Source organism: Solea solea, chromosome 20 (genome assembly GCF_958295425.1).
Source record: "Solea solea chromosome 20, fSolSol10.1, whole genome shotgun sequence".
Lineage (NCBI taxonomy): Eukaryota > Metazoa > Chordata > Actinopteri > Pleuronectiformes > Soleidae > Solea > Solea solea.
In genome coordinates this window covers 1,831,947-1,852,175 of record NC_081153.1, presented here as the reverse complement: position 1 = coordinate 1,852,175, position 20,229 = coordinate 1,831,947, and the positions used below count along the sequence as shown (strand labels likewise).

The following is a 20,229-nucleotide window of genomic DNA, read 5'->3' as shown; positions in this document are numbered from 1 at the left end:
CCTTTGCATATTTTTAGGTTTACAGATTTACAGGAGCAGTAAATAGGTGGGATGAGTCGCGCTGGTTGCGTGTGGTTTTACTCGCGTTGTTTATTGGAGACTAAGTGCTTCATAACAACCTCCTAAATCAACAGCCGCACTCGAGGTTACACTCGCAGGCGTGTGAGTGAGTGAGAGAGGGAACCACGTCGTCGATCACATTTAAACACGACACATGAGCCGTGGGGGCGGGAAAAGTCTAATTATTGTCTTGATTTGACTAATACTACGTCAGTCCTCTGAGTTTGTGCTTATTAAAGATAAAATGAACATTTAGCTTCATTTCAACATCCATGTAGACAAAGGCAATTTTAACTCTACATTTATTATGGTATTAGATTTATTACATTGACAGATAAAAAAATTCCAAAAATGTATAATTTGAATAAACGATAATAAGTTACAATGATTCTGGAGAAAAGAAACATCCACATTCAGCCGTTCTAATAAAACTGGACATAAATTCAATTCAAGGACGAAATGTTATTGTTATTTCATTAATTGAAAAGATTTCTGTATAATAAAATGTTGGTGAAACTTTTCACCCACTTTAATCAACTGTGTGACTTTTAAGTCTGTTACATTCACATTTTTGTCACATGACACGCCCACGCTGCACACAGGAAGTGATTTGTTTTACGTGAAGACAGACGGAGACAGCGGTGACTCTGGGTCAGTGAAGTGAGACGAGTGGATGTTTATATTTCAGAGTGAATTTTACTGCTGCTAAGTTGGGTCTGATAGTTTTGCCTGTTTTCACGCAGAAACCAAATAATGTTGCATCTTTCTGTTCGGTCTCTTTGTGCAACATTAAACAAAAGAATTGTACAAATTGCATTTTGTTTCTTCAGTTGAAAACGTGACCACGCGGAGGGGTAGTGGGTAAAAGTGTTGCCTTGCTGCAAGAAGACCGCGATTCACAACCCGGTCCAAGCAAAGGCCTTTCTGCGTGGACCCACACATCCCCGTCTCCTCCCACTGTCCAGAAACATGCAGCAGTTAACTGGACACTCTAAGACAGGGGACTAAATTCCCGGGCTAGGGGCCACATGCGGCCCACCAGTCCACGTCCTGCGGCCTTATACACTTATTTTGAAATGATTAAATTCAACATTTAATTATAAATAAGCCTGTCTAGTGTTTATTTTGTATATTTTGTTTTAATGTTTGTGTTTTTGTTATTTACAGATTCATTTTACATCATAATTAAGTTTTTTTCATTGTGAACTATATATCAAAACAAGCACTTTTACTTTGAAATGGTGTGCGATGTCATCCTAAGTATTTGTAATTGCAACATCATGACAGATTATCAAGATATTTTCATTTCTAATCACTAAATAATTTTTCCCTCCTGACCAGACTAGAAGTTCACTGGCCCCCATGTCATTTTGAGTTTGAGGCCCCTGCTCTAAGGCGTGACCCCACCTTTCCTCGGTCAGCTGGGATTGGCTCCACCTCCCTTGACCCTCATGTAAAGGACAAAGCAGGAGAAAATGAATGAATGAAACACTGACTGTGTCTCCTCTGTCTCTGCTTCCTCCTCAGCGTCTCCTCTCCTCACCAGGTGAAGCCCTGTGACCCGCTGACGCTCCCCCATCCTCCCCTCCCACCCCACCCCCTCCTACAGACATCACCCACTGTCCCCACCTCCCCCCCAAACCCCACCTGGCCTTTGCACCTGTCCGTCCTCATCCGACCACTGCCACTGGTCCCTCTTTTACCCCATGGTGGCCCCACGGCCTGCCCTCTCACTGCTATTGGCTGTCCTGGCCTGCACGGGGCCCGCACGCCCCTCGCCCCCCCTGCTGCTCCGGCCCCGGGAGAGAGAGAGGGACTCGGGTGGCGTCAACATTGCCGTGATCCACTCGGGCACCTCCCTACTCCCGGAGACGGCGGTGGTGGGAGGCGCGGGGGTCGGTGAGCCGGGGCCGGGGCCAGGAAACGGTCCAGGAGGAGGAGAAAGAGGCGAGAGAGGAGAGAGAGGAGAGAGAGGCGAGAGAGGAGAGAGAGGCGAGAGAGGCGAGAGAGGAGAGAGAGGAGGAGGAAGGGGAGTGATGGACACAGCTTCACTGGCAGGAGTGGCTGCGATGGCCGGGTTCTCAGCCTCCATATCATCCCTGTCTCTGGCGGCGTTGGTGGGGGAGACGGTGATGACGCCGTCGGGTCAGGCCAATGTCATCTACCTGGCCGTGAACGAGAGCAGCCCGGGCAGTTTACTGCTGCAGCTGTGTGAGCTGCTGGCCACCACACCTCTGCAGGTACGCACACGGACACGCACATGCACACGCACACACAAGCGCACACGCGGCTATGTTTCACACATGTTCACAGACTTTTCCAACAGGAAACTAAAGTTTCTCTCCCACACCAAACCCCATAGAGAAGATCAGTGATTTTAGCTCACAGGGACACAGGAGCTGCTGTGTCACATCTGGTGTTAGCTGCTAATGTTAGCATCCGTGCCCAATAACCTATACTGCCATTCTGCATTATTTATTAATTACATTAATATTAGTATTAGCATGTTAGCATGTAACTCATCTGTTTTGCAGCTTGAGACACTGTGAAAACAAAATGACTGCCATCAGATTTTAGCCAGCCTTTAATTCAATATTCAATATTAAAACGTATGACTACAATGTAGTGTTATTATCAATGTGGTTCTCTTCATTCATTCATCAATTCATTCATTCATTCATTCATTCAGTCATTGTTTCACAAACTGTGCAGTCATTCATGTCCATGTTTGTTCATGCAATCATTAATTCCTTCATTCATAGTTTGACACGTGTGGTGGAACTTCACCTGATTCCCATGAAGGTAATAATTCACACGACATTCATTCATTCATTCATTCATCTGTAGGAATATACATCATGCAAACTTTGTGTGTGTCCAGATTTCTGCGGCTGATCCTTTCAGCTCAATACTCCCTTCTGGAAAGGGTAACCAGAACAAGTACAGCGGGCACAACTCGACTGTCTTTCTGAACGTTTATTCCACATACACAGTTAGACAGCAGACAGTTAGTAGTTAAAAGTTAGTTAGAAGTTAGTCAGTTTGTTAACTACTAACTACAGTCAGTTAGTTAGTTAGTAGACAGCATTTCGTTAGGTTGTAAAACCGACAAGTCGTACAGGTTCTGATGATAGATAGATTTACAAAGGCGATATATAACAAAACATAGCTTTGACGATGCACCTTAAAGGCACTTTAAAGGCAACAGTGCTTTTAATTACAACAATGAACAGATAAATAGAATGAAAGATAAATAGCTTTGCCTGCTAGAAAGTTCTACAGTGTGTGTTGATTTATTTTCATGTCAGAACAGTGACAAGGACGCGTCACAATCATCATAAATCAAAAGTGATATGGACTCATTTAGGTAGTGATGGCTGACTCACGTGCAGGTTGTGTGTGTGTGTGTCTGTCTGTGTATGTGTGTGTGTGTGTGTGTGTGTGTGTGTGTATGATTTGCATATGAAATGCTTCCCGGTGAGGATTGAGCTGTCGGCTACACTTAGCTTCAATTTACTGCCCGGAATCAGTACCAGAAAACAAGCGTAAGGTCATGAAGACGCACTCGAGTCACACGGCCTGTATCATTACGTGGAGTCAAGGCGATTTCCACAACTTCATTGTTCATGTTTTTAGATTTTAACCACTTCAAAATAACCTCATTAAGTCTACGATATCTTAAGAACATGTTCACGTCTTTTTCTCACTGTTAGACAGACTTTCCCAACAGGAAACTAAAGTTTCTCTCCCACACCAAACCCCACAGAGAAAATCAGTCATTTAAGCTTGCGGGGACACAGGAGCTGCTGGTCTACTGCTGCCTCGTGTGGTCACTTTGTGTCAAGTTAAACCAAATGAAGTATTTTAGATGCCAAAGTCACAAAATAAGACATTAGAAGTGTGTGTGTGTGATGTTAGAATCACTTTCTCTGTGGGGTTTGGTGTGGCAGAGTGAAAAGTATATAAACTTTGGATTCCTGTTGGAAAAGTCTGTCTAACAGTGACATGAAGACATGAACATGTTCTTAAGATAATGTAGACTTCTAATGGGTTAGCCGTGGATCAGCGGTAGATGGGGTTGTCTTCCTATTGTAAGGTTGGGGGTTTGATCACGAGCTACGCTGCACTACATGTCGACGTGTGCTTGGGTAAAGACTCTGAACTCCTGACAGCTGTGCTGGCAGCGTGAGAACGGAGCTGATGTGTGATAGAAAAAAGTCCTGAATACTGTATCCATGAATGTGTGAGTGACAAGTGCTTTGACTGAACTGTAACGCTGCTATGTGCACTAAATTCAGACCCACTCAATAATAACACTACTCTAGTACATTTCATGTCAAGGTTGCACAATTCTATTCAAAAAAATTGTCTTCAGTCACATTTTTATCTGCACACTCTCGTCAGAGCAGCACAGCAATCACATTCATGACATAAATAAATAAATAAACAACAGCCTCTGAAGTTCTTCATTAAACCTCTGAAACCCTGTCGGAAATATTCCGTTTGTCTCGCAGTGGAGACGTTTGTCAGAGAAGTGAAGTCCTTATCGGAGTGTCAGCTGTCGCGTCGCCTTCACTTGTTCCAGGGTGTATAAACCAAACAATAAAACTCTGATGTAAGACTCTGATGTAACTGTTTCTCACTCACACGTGTCGTTCTTACTGCAGGGTTTAGTGTTTGAGGAGGAGAGACCGCCGCCACCGAACCGCGCCCCTCTGGCTCCCATGCTGGAGTTTGTCTCCGCCCAGACGGGTGTCCCTGTGGTCGCTGTGGGGGGCGGGGCCAGCCTGGGACGAGAGCCACAGGTAAAAAACAACAACAAAACATTTCTGAATGTTGTGTCATCTTTTTTTTTGTCTTTTGTTAAATTTTTATTTTAGATTAGAAACTGTTCAAATGCCAGTCGTAATAGTTTGTTTATTGTTGTTGTTATTATTATTATCATTTGTGAAAGTCCCGTGTTCTAGACAAGAACAAGAAAAGTGGATTTTAGGCAAATGTCTAAATGTTTACTGAACAAAACCTTCACAACTTTAAGTGTTTGACGTGTTCAGACAATGATTACCTTGTTTTTTTTAACTGTTAGACTACGTTTTGTGACTAAAAATCTAAATTTGTAAACCACTCGGTCTCTCACACCAAAGACCACAGAGAAAAGTGATTTTAACTGCGGGGACACAGGAGCTGCTGGTCCTCTGCTGCCTCGTGTGGTCACTTTGTGTCACTGATGTCACTCTGAATCAAGGATTTTAAATGCCGAATTTACAGAATTAGTGACGGAGGCAGCTCCTGTGTGTGTGATGTTAAAATCACTGATTTTCTCTATGGGCTTTGGTGTGTGTGTGTGTGTGTGTGTGAGAGTGAGTGGTTTACACACCTCAGTTTCCTGTTAATAAAAGTCAGTGTAACAGTGAAATAAAGCAGTTTACATGTTCTTAAGATAACGCAGACTTCATACACTGATGTAGCGACGCTGGTTCTCTGGGTAAAATCAGGATCTACTGCAGCAGATTTAATTGACTTTGTGTCCGTGAACACAACATTAACATTAACATTAGCATATTATCTCTGTTCTGTTTACACAACCAGTCAATATAGTCAAAAAATCCATCTGCAGCTGTGTTCTGCGTCCTCTCAGCTCTGTTTGGGTCTTAACTGACTCCTCAGGGTGATATTTTGTCTCCTCAGCTGCTCAGTGCTCCTCTAACTTCATCTGCTGTTTGGGAGGAAGTGCACAGTGGCCTCTGTAAGTGCTTTCCTGCCAAAAAGCAGAGATGCCGTGTGACAGCAGTGAGAGGAGCCGTCGCCAGGAACAAAACAAAAACACCAGCAGCTGAAAAGGATGTAACCGAGGGCTGTGTGTCATCACCCCGAGAGACGGGGAAACTCATCTGGTCCAGATGGAATTTATTCCATAAGACGTGAGGCTCAGACCTCGGCGTTTTGCAGTAATGAGGAAAAACTATTGAAATGTTGTCAGAGTTACTTGGCTTGTAACCGGAAGGTCGCCGGTTCAAGTCCCCACCAGGCCGAAAGGGCTGCGGTACCCGTAAGCAAGGTACCCAACCCCCATTGCTCCCCGGGCGCTACTTAGTGTGGCAGCCCACTGCTCCTAATTCTAGGATGGGTCAAAATGCAGAGAATAATTTCCCTAAGGGGATTAATAAAGTATCTAAAAAAAAAAAATTATGTCGATGCACCGTGGAAATCTTCATTCAGAAAATAACCAAACAACTGAGGTTAAAGCAGAACTCTGCAGGACGTTCATCCTGATTTTATGGCTGTAGAATTGTCCAAAAATGTTCCAAGATAACTTTCAATACTGTCCTGTCTCGTACTATCATGTACTGTCCCGTACTGTCCTGTCTCGCACTGTCCCATACTGTCCCGCACTGTTCAGTACTGTCTCGTACTGTCCAGTACTGTCGTGTATAGTCCAGTACTGTCTCATACTGTCCTGTACTATCCCATACTGTCCTGTACTGTCACCTGCAGCTTCACCTTGTTAACTGTTTCATGTCGGCTCATTGTTACAGACTCAATTATCGTTTTCTCTCTCTCTCTCTTCGCTCAGCTGGTTAATTTGTGTCTCGGGTGGTTAGAGATGTGTTTTCTAACGGATGGTGATAAATAGATGAAGCTAACAGAGCAGCCCAGTCTGACAGCAGAGAGATTAAATAATCTGTTTTAAAGTGGATCTTCCTGACAGAACACGGCTGACGAGAGACAAACTCTCACGCTCGGGTCTGTGTCAATGCTCGGGTCTGTGTCAGGTCTGTGTCGATGCTTGGGTCTGTGTCAACGCTCGGGTCTGTGTCAACGCTCGGGTCTGTGTCGGGTCTGTGTCAACGCTCGGGTCTGTGTCGGGTCTGTGTCAACGCTCGGGTCTGTGTCAGGTCTGAGTCGACGCTCGGGTCTGTGTGTCTGCGACGTCCCTCACTCAGTCGGCTGGGATTTGACAGATTTGTGACACAGATTTATTCAGGATGAACCAAATCTGATCTGATTTTAACAAATGAATCTAAAACCAAAACCCAATCCCTGCAGTTCAAAAAAACTAGAAAAAAAATGGCGATTTATTGCAGTTTCATGTTTCAGTTTGCCAGATGTTGTATGTACAGTCTTGTACTAGATTACATTAGATTAGGTTAGATTAGACTAGATTAGATGGGATCAAATTTGATGGATTGTATTGGACTATATTGGATTTCATGAAATTAGACTGGATTACACTGAGATTGTATAAAATTTGATGGGATTACGCTGTATTAAATTGGATGAGATTGGACTAGATTACACTGGATTAAATTAAATGAGATTGGACTAGGTTACACCATATTAGATTAATACTGGACTGGATTACACTGTCTTAAATTGGATGAGATTACACTAGATTAAAGATGACTTTTCCTCTTCAATGATTCACACGTTCACGCAAATTATGCTACATTTCGTCAGATTTTCCCGCCGTGCTCTTTTGTTCTTGTTTAAAGTGAAACAACAATAGGAGAACATCCGATCGCAGTGACGTCGCCTGACGCTCAGACATGAAGTGGCTCGTCTTTTCAGATTAGTCGTGATTGCAGCAGCGAGGAGGAGGAGGAGGAGGAGGAAGGATGTCATTGTCTCTTTCACTGACACTGAAAGCCTCATTCACACACCAAGGACGCCTTTGACACGCAGACTGTTTTATTCTCGGAGCGGAAACTGTGTTAACAACAGGAACTGGGGTTTATGTAACTATTGTAAAGACACACACACACACACACACACATGCTTACAGAACTTAGAATGTAGGATTTTCAAACTGCAATCCATGAAATATTAAACACTGTGTGATACCAGTGTTCAGTTTATGCCAGATGAGTTTAAACTCAGCAGGGAGTGAATGCACATCACACCAATCCTGGAGTCTCTGCATTAATTATCTGTGAGCCACGTCCACACACACGTCCACTCGCCAGGAATTGAACCCACAACCCTTGAAAGACAACTCACCCTACCACTGAGCCACCACACGCTCAGGTCCTCACTGGTTTTTAAAGCTCTTTATGGTCTTGGATCTTCATATTTACCTGATTTTATGAACCTTTAGAACCTTCAGAACTTCATGGATGTTCCTGTGTCTGTGTGATGCACATGAACACTAGGGGCAATATAGCCTTCGTGGAGATGTTGTTGATTTGCACAGGAGCCGTGTTTGTCTTCTCTGTCACGATCTACCAACCAACAAACCTTCTACCATGTTCCTACTTTCAAAAAGCCAAGTTCTTGTCTCCAGTAATAAACAATAGTATGTTATGTTAATGTTGGTTCTTGTATCTCAGAATAAAGACGAGCAGGTAGATGTTTGTTCTAACACGTCGTCCCTGTCGTCTTCTCTCGTGTGTCCTTCAGGAGAGTGGCTCCATCTACCTGCAGTTCACCTGCTCCACCTCGCTGCAGCTGGAGGTCATCTTCGAGGTGCTGGAGGAGTACGACTGGACCGCCTTCTCCGTGGTGACCACGCGCCACCACGGCTACGAGGACTTCCTGGCCATGGTGGAGGGCATGACGGATGGTTCGTTTATCGGCTGGGAGAAGAAGAGCGTGGTGGTCCTCAACGTGACGGATGACCCGGGCGGGGCGCGGATCAAGAGGCTGCTCAAGGACAACGAGGCTCAGGTGACAATGAGTGTTTTTCTGTTGTTTTATTGACCTTTTTCTAAATGAATGTCGACGTTCAGGACTAGTTCACTGGTTGCCAGGTCGTTTTGAAAGTCCTTGTTACTACTTTGAGGGCTTTAATGGTCAGACTCCTTCATACCTCGCTGATCTGCTGAACCTTTACTCCCCAAGACTCAGGTCAGCAGATCAGAGGCTGTGAGTTCTGGTTTACACACATGATTATTGGAGATGAAACACAGTTGACACACGACAAACAGTTGTAGTGACTTCATAGTTTCACCTCAATGTGGGCGGAGTCATCACAGCTTATCATACTATATTTCATAGAACCTGATCTCATAAATGTTTAAATCCAGGGTCCAAGTACGACCAGAGGAAGCTCGCGTACCTCTGGCCCCACAGTTTGAGAACCATGGGTGCAAACAGTTTCTGAGAACATTAAATGTGTATTTTGTAATATTTATCGGACGATAATTAAAAATGTTCCCGGTGAGTTTGTGCGACAGAAAACAACCATGACACACACGCAATGATTAAAGTGAGTGTGTTCTTTACAGTAAGTCAGTCAGAGAGAGACGTTCCCACTCACTGCTCTCTCTATTGTTCCCTCTCTCTCATCAGTCATTAACTCATCTCAAAATCAAAAGCCGTGTACTTCATTTAAGCCTGAAATTAAAATGACTGTGGCGTCTCCCGCGGGGACGTCTGTCTTCATGAGTCCTGACAGCGTTCTGCTGCGGCTCATTCAAAATTATTTATCTTTACGTCTTGTTTTAATGCGTCTCTGAAGTGCCGTGCTGTGGACGCCGCGCGCTGCTGCTGCACGGACCATTTATTTTACTTCAAAAAGCTGCGCTCAGCCAATTATCATAGCGCGGCGTCAGCTGACGAGCAGGTGTGAGGTTTTGTTTTCTGCTGTTTGAGGCGGGAAAGTTTATCGTGCTGCAACATAAACTATAAATGTAGTCATTCATTCATTCATTCATCTCTGAACAAAAAAGCTCCAACATCAAACAGTTACTCTCATCTCATGCTGCGTTCGCACACATGATAACACACATGATCACACACACGATCCTGCGACAAATGCATTCATTTTGTCGCAGGATCATTTTGTACATTTTGGAATTAGATTTGTGTCAAACAACACTTTTAAAGAAGCAAATAAAATCTGGATTTAATCATTCAAAATTGTTCTTTGGGCTCCGTGATTTGTTCTTTGCACCGTGGGTTTTTGTTTGTGGGCGTGTCCCGTCAACATGTGACAGAATAATTGTAAATATCTAACTTATAATTTGAGAAACGTTAGATATTTACAATAATTTTTTCAGATGTCGAAATGGAAAACATGGGGAACGAGTTCCAGACGCACAGCGACTCCAAGCCCATGACGACTTCCTGTGACTTGAGCTGTCGCTCCAAAACTCAGTAGCCAATCAGCAGGCAGATTCCTAAGGCCCGCCCACAAATAAAAAACAAATCAAATCATGGAGTGCAAAGAACAAGTGCATTTTCAAAATATAATATTTTTAAATGATTAAATCCAGATTTTATTTGCTTCTTAAAAAGTAGATGAAACAAACATCACATCACTGGTTACTGTGCTCAGCAGGGTCAGCAGGGTCAGTTCTGGTGCGTTCCTGTTTGGAAGTCAGGAACTCTTCCTCTAACTGGAAGACCCAAGTTGGTGCAACCTCACATTCCCCCGACTTAGGAGCCAAAATGGCTGCCACGTAATCAGTAGTTAAGGCACTCAATGTCCCGACCAGTTGGGACCTCTGACTTCTGAATTAAACTGAATGTCCAACTTTGGATTTATGAGCAACCTCTCCAACCTGGGTGGACCTGGAACCAGAACTTGATTAACTGTTCAGTGCAAAAAAACATTAAATGCTAAAAACACAGCATTTAATGAAATGAAACCACTTCTTCTTTTCTCTGAGCCAGTGTGTTTGATGTGGTCTCAGCTCTGTGGTGATAAAATATGACAACTCTGGGCCCGGAGGAACTAAATAAATGAAATGTTTTCTTCCAAAATGAGAAATGAGACACCTGCAATAACGACATGATTGATGGATGGTGGGTGATTTAGGAGGAAATTTACGGCTCGGGGAAGTTTGTTTGGTACAAGGACGGTGAAGGGTGAAGAAGAGACGCTCGATCTGATTCACCACAGCTGCTCAGACCCAGATCCTGAGCCTCAGTCGAGTGGGAGAGAAAATCAGTGTCACTTCTATGTGACGTGGAGATTGTGAGACATGACACACACACACACACACGCCTGCTGGTCGAGTGTGTGTGGAAAGTGTTTCTGACTAATTCCAGTTTTACAGCCTTGTCGTTTTTGTCTTGCAAAACTGTGGTGCAAATGCTCCTCGAGTGCTTCCTCTGTGTAATCATGTGAAGTGTCCTCAGCCCCTCTCACACACACACACACACACGGCCTCCTTCCCCTCTCCACTCGTTTTAATCTCGCTCTCCTCGTCCAATTCCCGGCGTTTAATAATGCATTAAGGGGAAATGTAAGCAGAGCAAAGAGCACCATTTTTCAAAAAGCAGCTCTTTGTCTTAAAAAAGAGTAGAGGAGGAGGAGGAGGAGGAGGAGGAGGAGGAGCATTAATGTAGAGCTGCACCAAACGTATTGATGGTTAAATGAACGTCGTCCATAACTGTGAAGGAGAAAATGTGGAGGACATTACCGGCACGCCTGAAAACATCCGTCTCTCATTGGTTTATGAGCTGCCATTTTACAGGAACAGTTCACGTTTGGGTCACTCAGGAGCCCAAAACATAAAATAATCTCACCCATTCATTTCCTGTGGTGGTCATTTATAACCAGGAACAACAGAAGTTTGGAGAAAGTGGAAATGAACTGGTCAAACCCCAATGAAACAGTGAGCAGTTTTATTTGTTAGAATGCTTCATGTTTGAGCATTTAGATGTAAAATACAATATTTAAAAACTGTTATCTCACTGTTGGACAGATTTTTCCAACAGGAAACTGAAGTTTATAAACCACTCACTCTCCCACACCAAAGCCCATCGAGAAAATCAGTGATTTAAGCTCATGGGGACACAGGAGCTGCTGGTCTACTGCTGCCTCGTGTGGTCACTTTGTGTCACTGAGGTACATTTTAGCGCAGGTTTTCAAAGGTCAAAATCCTAAAATAAGACAATTAAACTTAGTGATGGAGGCAGCAGTGGATCAACAACTCCTATGTGCTGTGATGTTAAAATCACTGGTTTTCTCTATGGGCTTTGGTGTGGGAGAGTCAGTCTGAAAAGTCTGTCTAACAGCAAAAATAATGCAGAAATCATATTATTGAGATATCATAGACTTCATGTGACATAGGTTTTATTGGATGAGCTTGTTTTTAAGTGAATACAATGTGAAGTTGTGTCATGTTTTCAGCCTCCATGTCTCTTGTCATGTTCTTGTTGTTGTGTTGGCTGATTATTATTTCTTTAAAACCAGGAAAAAAAGAGGCGTAATTAATCACTCATTCACCTTCACCTCTCACCAGGCATTTAAACAAGTCTACCGTCTATCAATCATGATGTGTTTTATGGTCTGTTTCTCTCTAAATGAGGAACATCGTTTACAAAATGGACATCATGCTGTTCTGAAGAAGACCTGAAACTAATGATTGACATCAACTCCTATAAATGACAAGTTTGGCATCTCACAACTTTCAGGGACATTGTCATAAATATGTGTTCCATCCTGTCGTCCTCCTACAGGTACGTCTGCTCTACTGCTCCCTGGAGGAGGCCGAGCTGGTTTTCCGTGCGGCGTGGGCGGCGGGTCAGGCCGGGCCCAGTCACATGTGGTTCGCCGTGGGACCCGCGCTCTCCGGTCTGGGCCTGGAGGGTTTGCCCAAGGCCTTGTTCGCGATCCGGCCGCAGGGCTGGAGAGATGAGCCGCGCAGGTAAGAGCACAGCGGATTGTTATTGTGCAATATGTTCATTTTTCATCGCTTCCAGGCCGACTTCCTGTTCACGTTCAGATAAGTGATGGCAACTTAATTAAATCAAAATATTTGCTCAGCGAACACTGAGTGCTCCGGCTAAATTGAGCGTAAAGGCACATACTGAGTCCATTCTCCCAAACTAACATTAACTTTAAACTTTTTTGATGGAGACTTCAGTGCAAAACACTGACTGTCAGCTGAAATCACTGATTATCACCATGGACTCACAGCAAGTGTTTGTTCAGTTCTAATAGGTGCAGGTGCTGTGCAGTGTGGTTTTATGAAGCACGGACAGCACTTTATCTCTGCACTACACACACCTTTCCAACTGGAGGCGGATCACTCTCCCACACCAAAGCCCGTAGAGAAAATCACTGATTTTAACATCACACACACAGGAGTTGTTGATCGACTGCTGCCTCCATCACTAAGTTCAAATGTCTTATTTTGTCACTTCGGCATCAGAATTATTTTATTCAGACTTAACTTAGTGACACAAAGTGACCACACGAGGCAGCAGTAGACCAGCAGCTCCATTCACAGATTTTCTCTATGGGCTTTGGTGTGGGAGAGTGAGTGGTTTACAAACTTCAGTTTCCTGTTGGAAAAGTCTGTCTAACAGTGAGATAAAGACGTGAACATGTTCTTAAGATAATTTTATGAAAATATTTGAAGGAATTTTCTCAGGTTTGGTAAAAACATGGTTGTGGTCAAAGGTCAAAGTTCAAAACCAATAGCTTTTTGAAAATGTTTATTCCATGTTCTCACCAAATGCAAAAAGGCTAATGCTCGAGGTAACTACGTTCATGGTGAGACCAACAACTTAAATCAAGTGTAAATCATTCCCGCTGCCTCCACTGTCCTTGAGTTATTTGACCTTTGATCTTGATAGCTACTGAAGTAGATTTCACTTATACTAATGTCTACTAAATGCTTTGGCATTTTCTGTGATCTCATGACGTGGAACTATGGCGTCACATTTTACTGAGACTCTCTGAAAAACTGAGGATTTACATGTTACATATTAAGTCTGGGTTTTAAAACTGCATGAGGATCAGAGGAGAATCAAACTCTATCCTCGTCTACATGTGTGCTCTGTACAGTGCAGTGATATTTCCCGACCACCTGCTCTGTGCATGATGCATGATCTGCTGCAGCAATGACCTGATTTCACCACACAGATCATTACATTTCTCCTCTAATCTCATCTGCATAGACTTACTGAGTCAAACACAAGTGAAAGGTTTCAGCCCTGTATTGATCTGAACTGTTAGATCCACTCAGTCATATGAGGAGAAGTAGCAGGAAGCTAATTACAAAGGATTTTACTTGGTTAAAAACTGTTCCATAATGCTGGGGCAAAGTGAATTTGGTTTATTTCTGTTACAGCTTTTAACAAGATTCTTAAACTGGGTCATCATTTTTCCCAGCACAAACAAACAAATACACAGCTTTTGTTTTTGAAATTTGATCATTTGTTGCATCGAAACTTGGAAAACTGGCTAAAATCTGTTCAAATCTAAGTCAGCTTTAGTCTACGATATCTTACGAATATGTTTTTAAATTTATCTCACTGTTAAACAGACTTTTCCAACAGGAAACTGAAGTTTGTAAACCACTCACTCTCCCAACACCAAAGCCCACAGAGAAAATCAGTGATTTAACATCACAGCACACAGGAGTTGTCAATCCACTGCTGCCTCCATCACTAAGTGATATGTAATTGTCTTATGTTAGTGAATTTGGCTTTTGAAATCCTACATTTTGATTCACTTCAGTGACACAAACTGACCACACGAGGCAGCAGTAGACCGGCAGCTCCTGTGTCCCTGCCGGCTAAAATCTTGAGCTGATTTTCTCTATGGGGTTTGGTGCAGGATAGTGAGAGTTTTTTCCAAACTTTAGTTGTGTAATGGTGAGATAAAACGCAGTGTCACTACTTAATACAACCACACTATATAAAAGCTTAAATATCTCTGTTAATATTACTGTAGAATTCAACAAACACATGCATGTAAATCAGCCATTTTTAAAATCTAGAGATGGATTCCTCCTGGATTTTCTTGTTTTTCCCCAAACCCTTAGTAATAATAAGCTTCCTGTGCTGGTGAAATCTGTGTCCATGCCTGTGGGGAAAACCCTAAGTGAGCAGCACACTTGTCACTACAAGGCAGGACACCACGGTTCAGCGTGAATCACAGCTGCTGGACAGTGTGAGAGGGACGTGACACGGAAGAGCCGACACGCGACGGAAAACCTCATCACTTCAGCTCCGGCTGACAAGGTTTAGCCTCTTTGAGGGCAGTAAAATCATATTACAATTACATTTTTATCACCGCGGGGTAATAATCACGACACAGTTTATGTACTACAGCAGGTTTTATAGACGTGTGCATCTGGACAACTGAGACGACTGTAAAGGAAAAATCCTACACAATGACTTTGTGGTTAGATGAATGTAAACCTATAGAAACGACACAGGTAATAAAAAAGGTGGTCTGCAAGTGATATAAAAGGATAAATCCATGACATGGAATTAGAGTTTAGCAACACAAAGTCAAATAATAAGTGAAATATATCCATAAAACTTGTCTCAAATTGACTAGATTAGCCCGGTAGTTATGATGTCATTCTCAGTTCCAATCATTTGGATATGTGGTGGTAAAATTTAGAGTTTAGCTACGTTCGCTAACTAGCTAGCCAGTCTATTCCGTCTGATAAACACATTACATGATATTTAATGTTTAAAAACACAGTAGTAACATTTCCAGGTGTGCTTATGATTTATTAAAGTTGACACAAACAAGACAAATGCTATAAAAAAGAGGAAAAACATCTTGACAACTTTTAACTTGGGTGAAATATCTTACTCAGTTCAAACTAGTTGGATATTTGGTGGTTAATGCTAGCGTTTAGCTAAGTTTGCTAAGTGCAAGTCACAAAGTGACGCAAAGTGACCACACGAGGCAGCAAACTTCCATTTCTTGTTGGAAAAGTCTGTCTCACAGTGAGATAAACATGCTAAAGGTAAACATGAACATGTTCTTAAGATATTGTAGATTTAAACTGACATAGATGACACTTATTAGCTGAGTCTTTGTTAAGTGGCCAAAGTCTGATTTTCTTCTCTCACATCAAACCCCATAGAAAAAATCAGTGATGTTAGCTTGCGGGGAGAACAGTAGCTGCTGTTAAGACATGTGAACTTAGTGATGGAGGCAGCAGTGATATGTGCTGTGATGTTAAAACCACTGATTTTCTCTATGGGCTTTGGTGCAGAGACGGTAAGCCAATTTAAAAGTGAGCGTAAAGTGATGTAACGCTGTTGGGTCCAGTTTTTCTGAGCTGATGATCACTTGAAATGTCTTGATTCATCACTTTCTCTGCTGAATCGTCGAGGTCCGTCATCCAACACCAGAACCTCATTTACAGAAATTGGCCAAATCTACAATGTCTCAGTCAGTGAAGACTTAATTACTTTTCATTTTTGCAGAAGAAGACCCGTATCATTTTAACAGCCACACTGGATATTCTTTTAAAAATTCTCAACTTTGAATAAAGGCAGCATGGAGTCCATTAATTCTTTTTCCCTGTGTGAGTTCAGTGTTATTAAGTCTGAGCTTTGCTGCTTCTTCTCTGTCGTTGGATTCACAGTTATTCGTTATTCAAGCAGCGGCAGCAACACTTTTCCACCCACACTGGTCTTTCTTTTGTTTCCCTCTGGAAGCCGGTGTCAGAAAAGACCTTTTTGGAAAAAGTGACACACACTGAACTCTTGTGTCTAATTAATCCTGCAGGAGAATCGCTAAGGGCGTCTCGGTGCTCACGCACGGGGCGATGGCGCTGCGGCGAGACCAAGGAAGCACCAGCCGCTCGCAGTACGCCGGGAACTGCCAGAGCGACGGCAACCAGACGCATCGCGTGCCGGACAGGATCAGGTGAGAGGGTTCAGGTTCAGTCATCCTGTGTTTAACTCTACACGTGAACACCTGACATACACTGTGGTTTTTGTTGCTTGTGTTTGTTCACATTATTGATTTCTGCAAACACTGCAATCGTGGTAAGGTCAAACAAATGTTATTTCCTGCTGTTTACACAACAAAACACCTCGACATGGAAGGGATATGGATTTTTTTTTTTGCATCTTAGCACCAGCAAAACACAAACATATATATTTATATATATATATATATGTGTATATATACTAGGGCTGCCATAAACAATTATTTTGATAGTCGACTAATCGGATCATACGTAAATTGAATGTATAACATACAGTTTATCGCACCAGCATGCAGCTGCTCTTATATAACAATCATTAGCTTTCAGCTTGAAGTGTTTAAGGTATATGCTAACTAAAAATGAAGACAATTAAGATGATACTTCATTAAACCTTTAATGAAATATGCTTGTAGCAACAAACAATTGTAGCATAAAGTGCAAACAGCTGAGTAAACGTATAAGGCACTGGCCTAAACAACACAAAAATAAACAGGCCTACTTAAGGTTTTTCTTTCATTTTTCTTTGGCATCAAACATAACTACAATGAGGTAGGCACCGAAGGAATTATTAAAGTTTTGGTCTGTATTCAACTTTACTAGACTGTTACTACATGTTACTACACTGTTATAACGTTACAGAAAACACATGAAATATGTGTGCTAAGGCTAATGAATCAAATCGTCATCGCTAATGTAAACGTTTACAGCTATCAATATGAGTAAGCTCTCTGTTTACGCTAATGTTAGCAGCTAACTAGCCAGTTAGATTACGGAGACGACGGTCCCTCTTCATCGTCATTGTCAGCCACAACGTGCTTCATTTTCAGGTGCTCGTTGCAGATAAGTTCTGTCTGCAGAACAGAATATTGCATTGTACAAATTTTACAAAAAGCTGTGAAAAAGTTGACATTTTTCACGTCATTGTTAGAAACCAGGCAGAAACACTATTTTACCCACCAGGACTGAAAGTATGTGCAGAGAAAATGAGCAGAACCTCTTCAACTGCACGTTTGACTGGCTTGTGCTCGTCTCTGGCTTCATCTCCTCTGAGATCTGTTTGGAGTCAGATTCAAGCTGTCAGTGTCAGAGGAGGCTGCTCCAACCTCAACTGTTTTTACACCTGCGGACAACAAAAAAGCTTCTGTGTCCCTGCGAGCTAAAATCACTGATTTTCTCTATGTGGTTTGGTGTGGGAGAGTGAGGGCTTTACAAAGACAATAACTGAACATGCTATAGATTCAAATTAATATTATTCTCTCTATATTTGTATTGAAATGAGTCACCTTTCATTTGGAAGGTTGTGGGTTTGATTCACATGTCGATGTGTCCTTGGGCAACACACTTGACCCTACATTGCCAGTGTGTGAATGAATGTGAATGGGTGAACGGTAAAACTGCAGTGTATAGCAGCTTTAAATGGTCGTCAAGACTAGAAAAGTGCTGAATAAATACAGAGCATTTACAAAGCAGTGTAATTTAAAAGGACAGCAGAGTTATGTGAACACGGGTGAACCCAGTGTTTGGAGCCGATGATGAGACGATGAGATTTTTTGGAGGTAGCAGTGGATCAACAGCTCCTGTGAACCACATGACTCACGTCAGGCGGAGCAGACGATCACAGAGAGGCGAGAAGGTAAACCGCAAGTAAAACAAGATGAGACGCACAAGGGCAGAATCCACACAACGAGACAACCAGGACTCATAAATGCTAACAAACTAACAATCGCACGTCACACATTACACTGAATATAAAATCACATTATTAGACTTTTATTTAAACACATTTGACTTATTTTATTCCACCCTTTAGTCTCCTTTTACTGAGTTTTTAATTTCTATTTTAATCAGTCTGTTATTTTATCACGGTCTTTTTTATCTCATTAAATTTAATTTAATTTAATTTAATTTAATTTAATTTAATTTAATTTAATTTAATTTAATTTTAATTTTACAGCACTAAATCACAACATACATTATCTCAAGGCAGAAACCTTTACAATATTATAAAGAGAAAAGAAAACTAAACACTAGGCATCAGTGGAGAGGAAGAAATATCTGACAGAAGCAGACTCAGAGATATGTGACATCTGCCAAGACAGGTAGTGGAAAGATAGAAGAAAGTGACCCGGAGCATATGCTTCAATCCTCACAGTACTTTTCTTTCTTTATTTACTTACTTACTTTTATGTACTGATTTACTGATCTATTTCATTTTATCTGTCATGTTCACATTTTTAATTTTCTTTTACCTCCTCTTTTCATAGTATTTTCCATTATACAGTTCTAGTAATGTTCTCCATGACTTCATAGCTCCTCCTCAACATGGAGTCATCACAGCATGGCTGTGTGAAACTGTCGTGAGGTGGCTTTCTACACGACACAAACAAACTAGTGACTTTTAAAGTGAATCATGAGAAAGATTTGTTCACAGAAAAGTGGTCACGGAAACATTCTGGGAACCAAAAGAGAGCGTTCACTAAAGGGTGTAGGAAAGAAATGTTCTGGGAACCGAATGTGCAACCAAAAACCTTAGGAAGACTTTCCATGTCAACCACCGGAGAACCAAGGCGGGGAACCTTCAGGGAATGTTCCCACAACATGGTTGCATTCCCAGAACGTTCTGGGAACCAAAAATTGTTAGAAAATGTCTCCACTCACTTGGAACCTCGTCAGAGAGGAGAGATGAGTAGAGCCACAGAGCCGAGCTTTGATTGATTGATTGATTGATTGATTGATTCAGTGGTTCTGGGTCATGATATCAGCCGTTTCCTGCGAACTCAATACAAAAGGCATTCTGGGAAATGTAAGTTCCTCCTGGAGCAAACACAGATACATCACATCTGGAGAAGTCTAAATTCTGTCAGTTAACAGCTGAAAACAGCAGAGAGGTGTGAGATATGAAAGACTGATGACTGCAGATGGATAGTTACAGCAGCGTCTTCTGCCCGCACTATCTAATGAAGTGAGGGGCTACATTTTCCACTCGGCTTTTATGTCTCTCAGAATCCGGCTTTGGAATTCTCTCCATCAGCAGCACGACTGTCCGTCATCCTGACAGCAGCCGAGGCTCGCGGGAATCTCATCCCGTCGAGGTGACAGTCGTAAAACACGAGCAGCTTTTTTTTTTTTACTCTTTCTGCAGGAAGACCGTTCCAAAAATACCTGCGCTACAAATAAATCTCAGCCTCTGTGGCCTCGCTGACGTGTAAACAACTCTGTTTTGTGCAGTGTCTGAATTATTTTCCATTTCAGATCCACCACAAAGGTTTCAGCGGCTGCACTTTTCTCTGTTAATGTCTGGATCTATCCTTAAAACCTATATACAGAGGCTGAGAGATGGTGCAATATTTAGTGTTTTATCCTTTTCCTCAGCACAACCTATAGACATCTAATGACGAAGATTTTTCTTTACATTTTCACCAACTTTGTAAACACATCTGAGCAAAAAAAGTACTCCAAATGTTTAAATATCAGATTGAATTTGTGAAATTATGGAAATACGTCACAGTTCAAAGTTCACTTGGCTTGT

At 42.2% G+C, this 20,229-nt stretch overlaps 1 protein-coding gene across 4 annotated transcripts in view; it reads left to right on the top strand.

Moving 5' to 3' along the window:
* grin2da (glutamate receptor, ionotropic, N-methyl D-aspartate 2D, a) overlaps positions 1–20,229 on the top strand; it is a 141,964-nt gene that overhangs the window by 61,444 nt on the left and 60,291 nt on the right. For 3 of the 4 annotated variants that reach the window (XM_058618611.1, XM_058618612.1, XM_058618610.1), the window contains exons 2-6: positions 1,588–2,300; positions 4,728–4,865; positions 8,458–8,724; positions 12,469–12,656; positions 16,496–16,636. In XM_058618611.1, the coding sequence (XP_058474594.1) occupies positions 1,767–2,300; positions 4,728–4,865; positions 8,458–8,724; positions 12,469–12,656; positions 16,496–16,636 (1,268 nt within the window). In that variant the 5' untranslated portion in view covers positions 1,588–1,766. Of the gene's footprint in view, positions 1–738; positions 2,301–4,727; positions 4,866–8,457; positions 8,725–12,468; positions 12,657–16,495; positions 16,637–20,229 lie in introns of those variants that run through there. The other variant, XM_058618609.1, reaches the window with a different exon arrangement.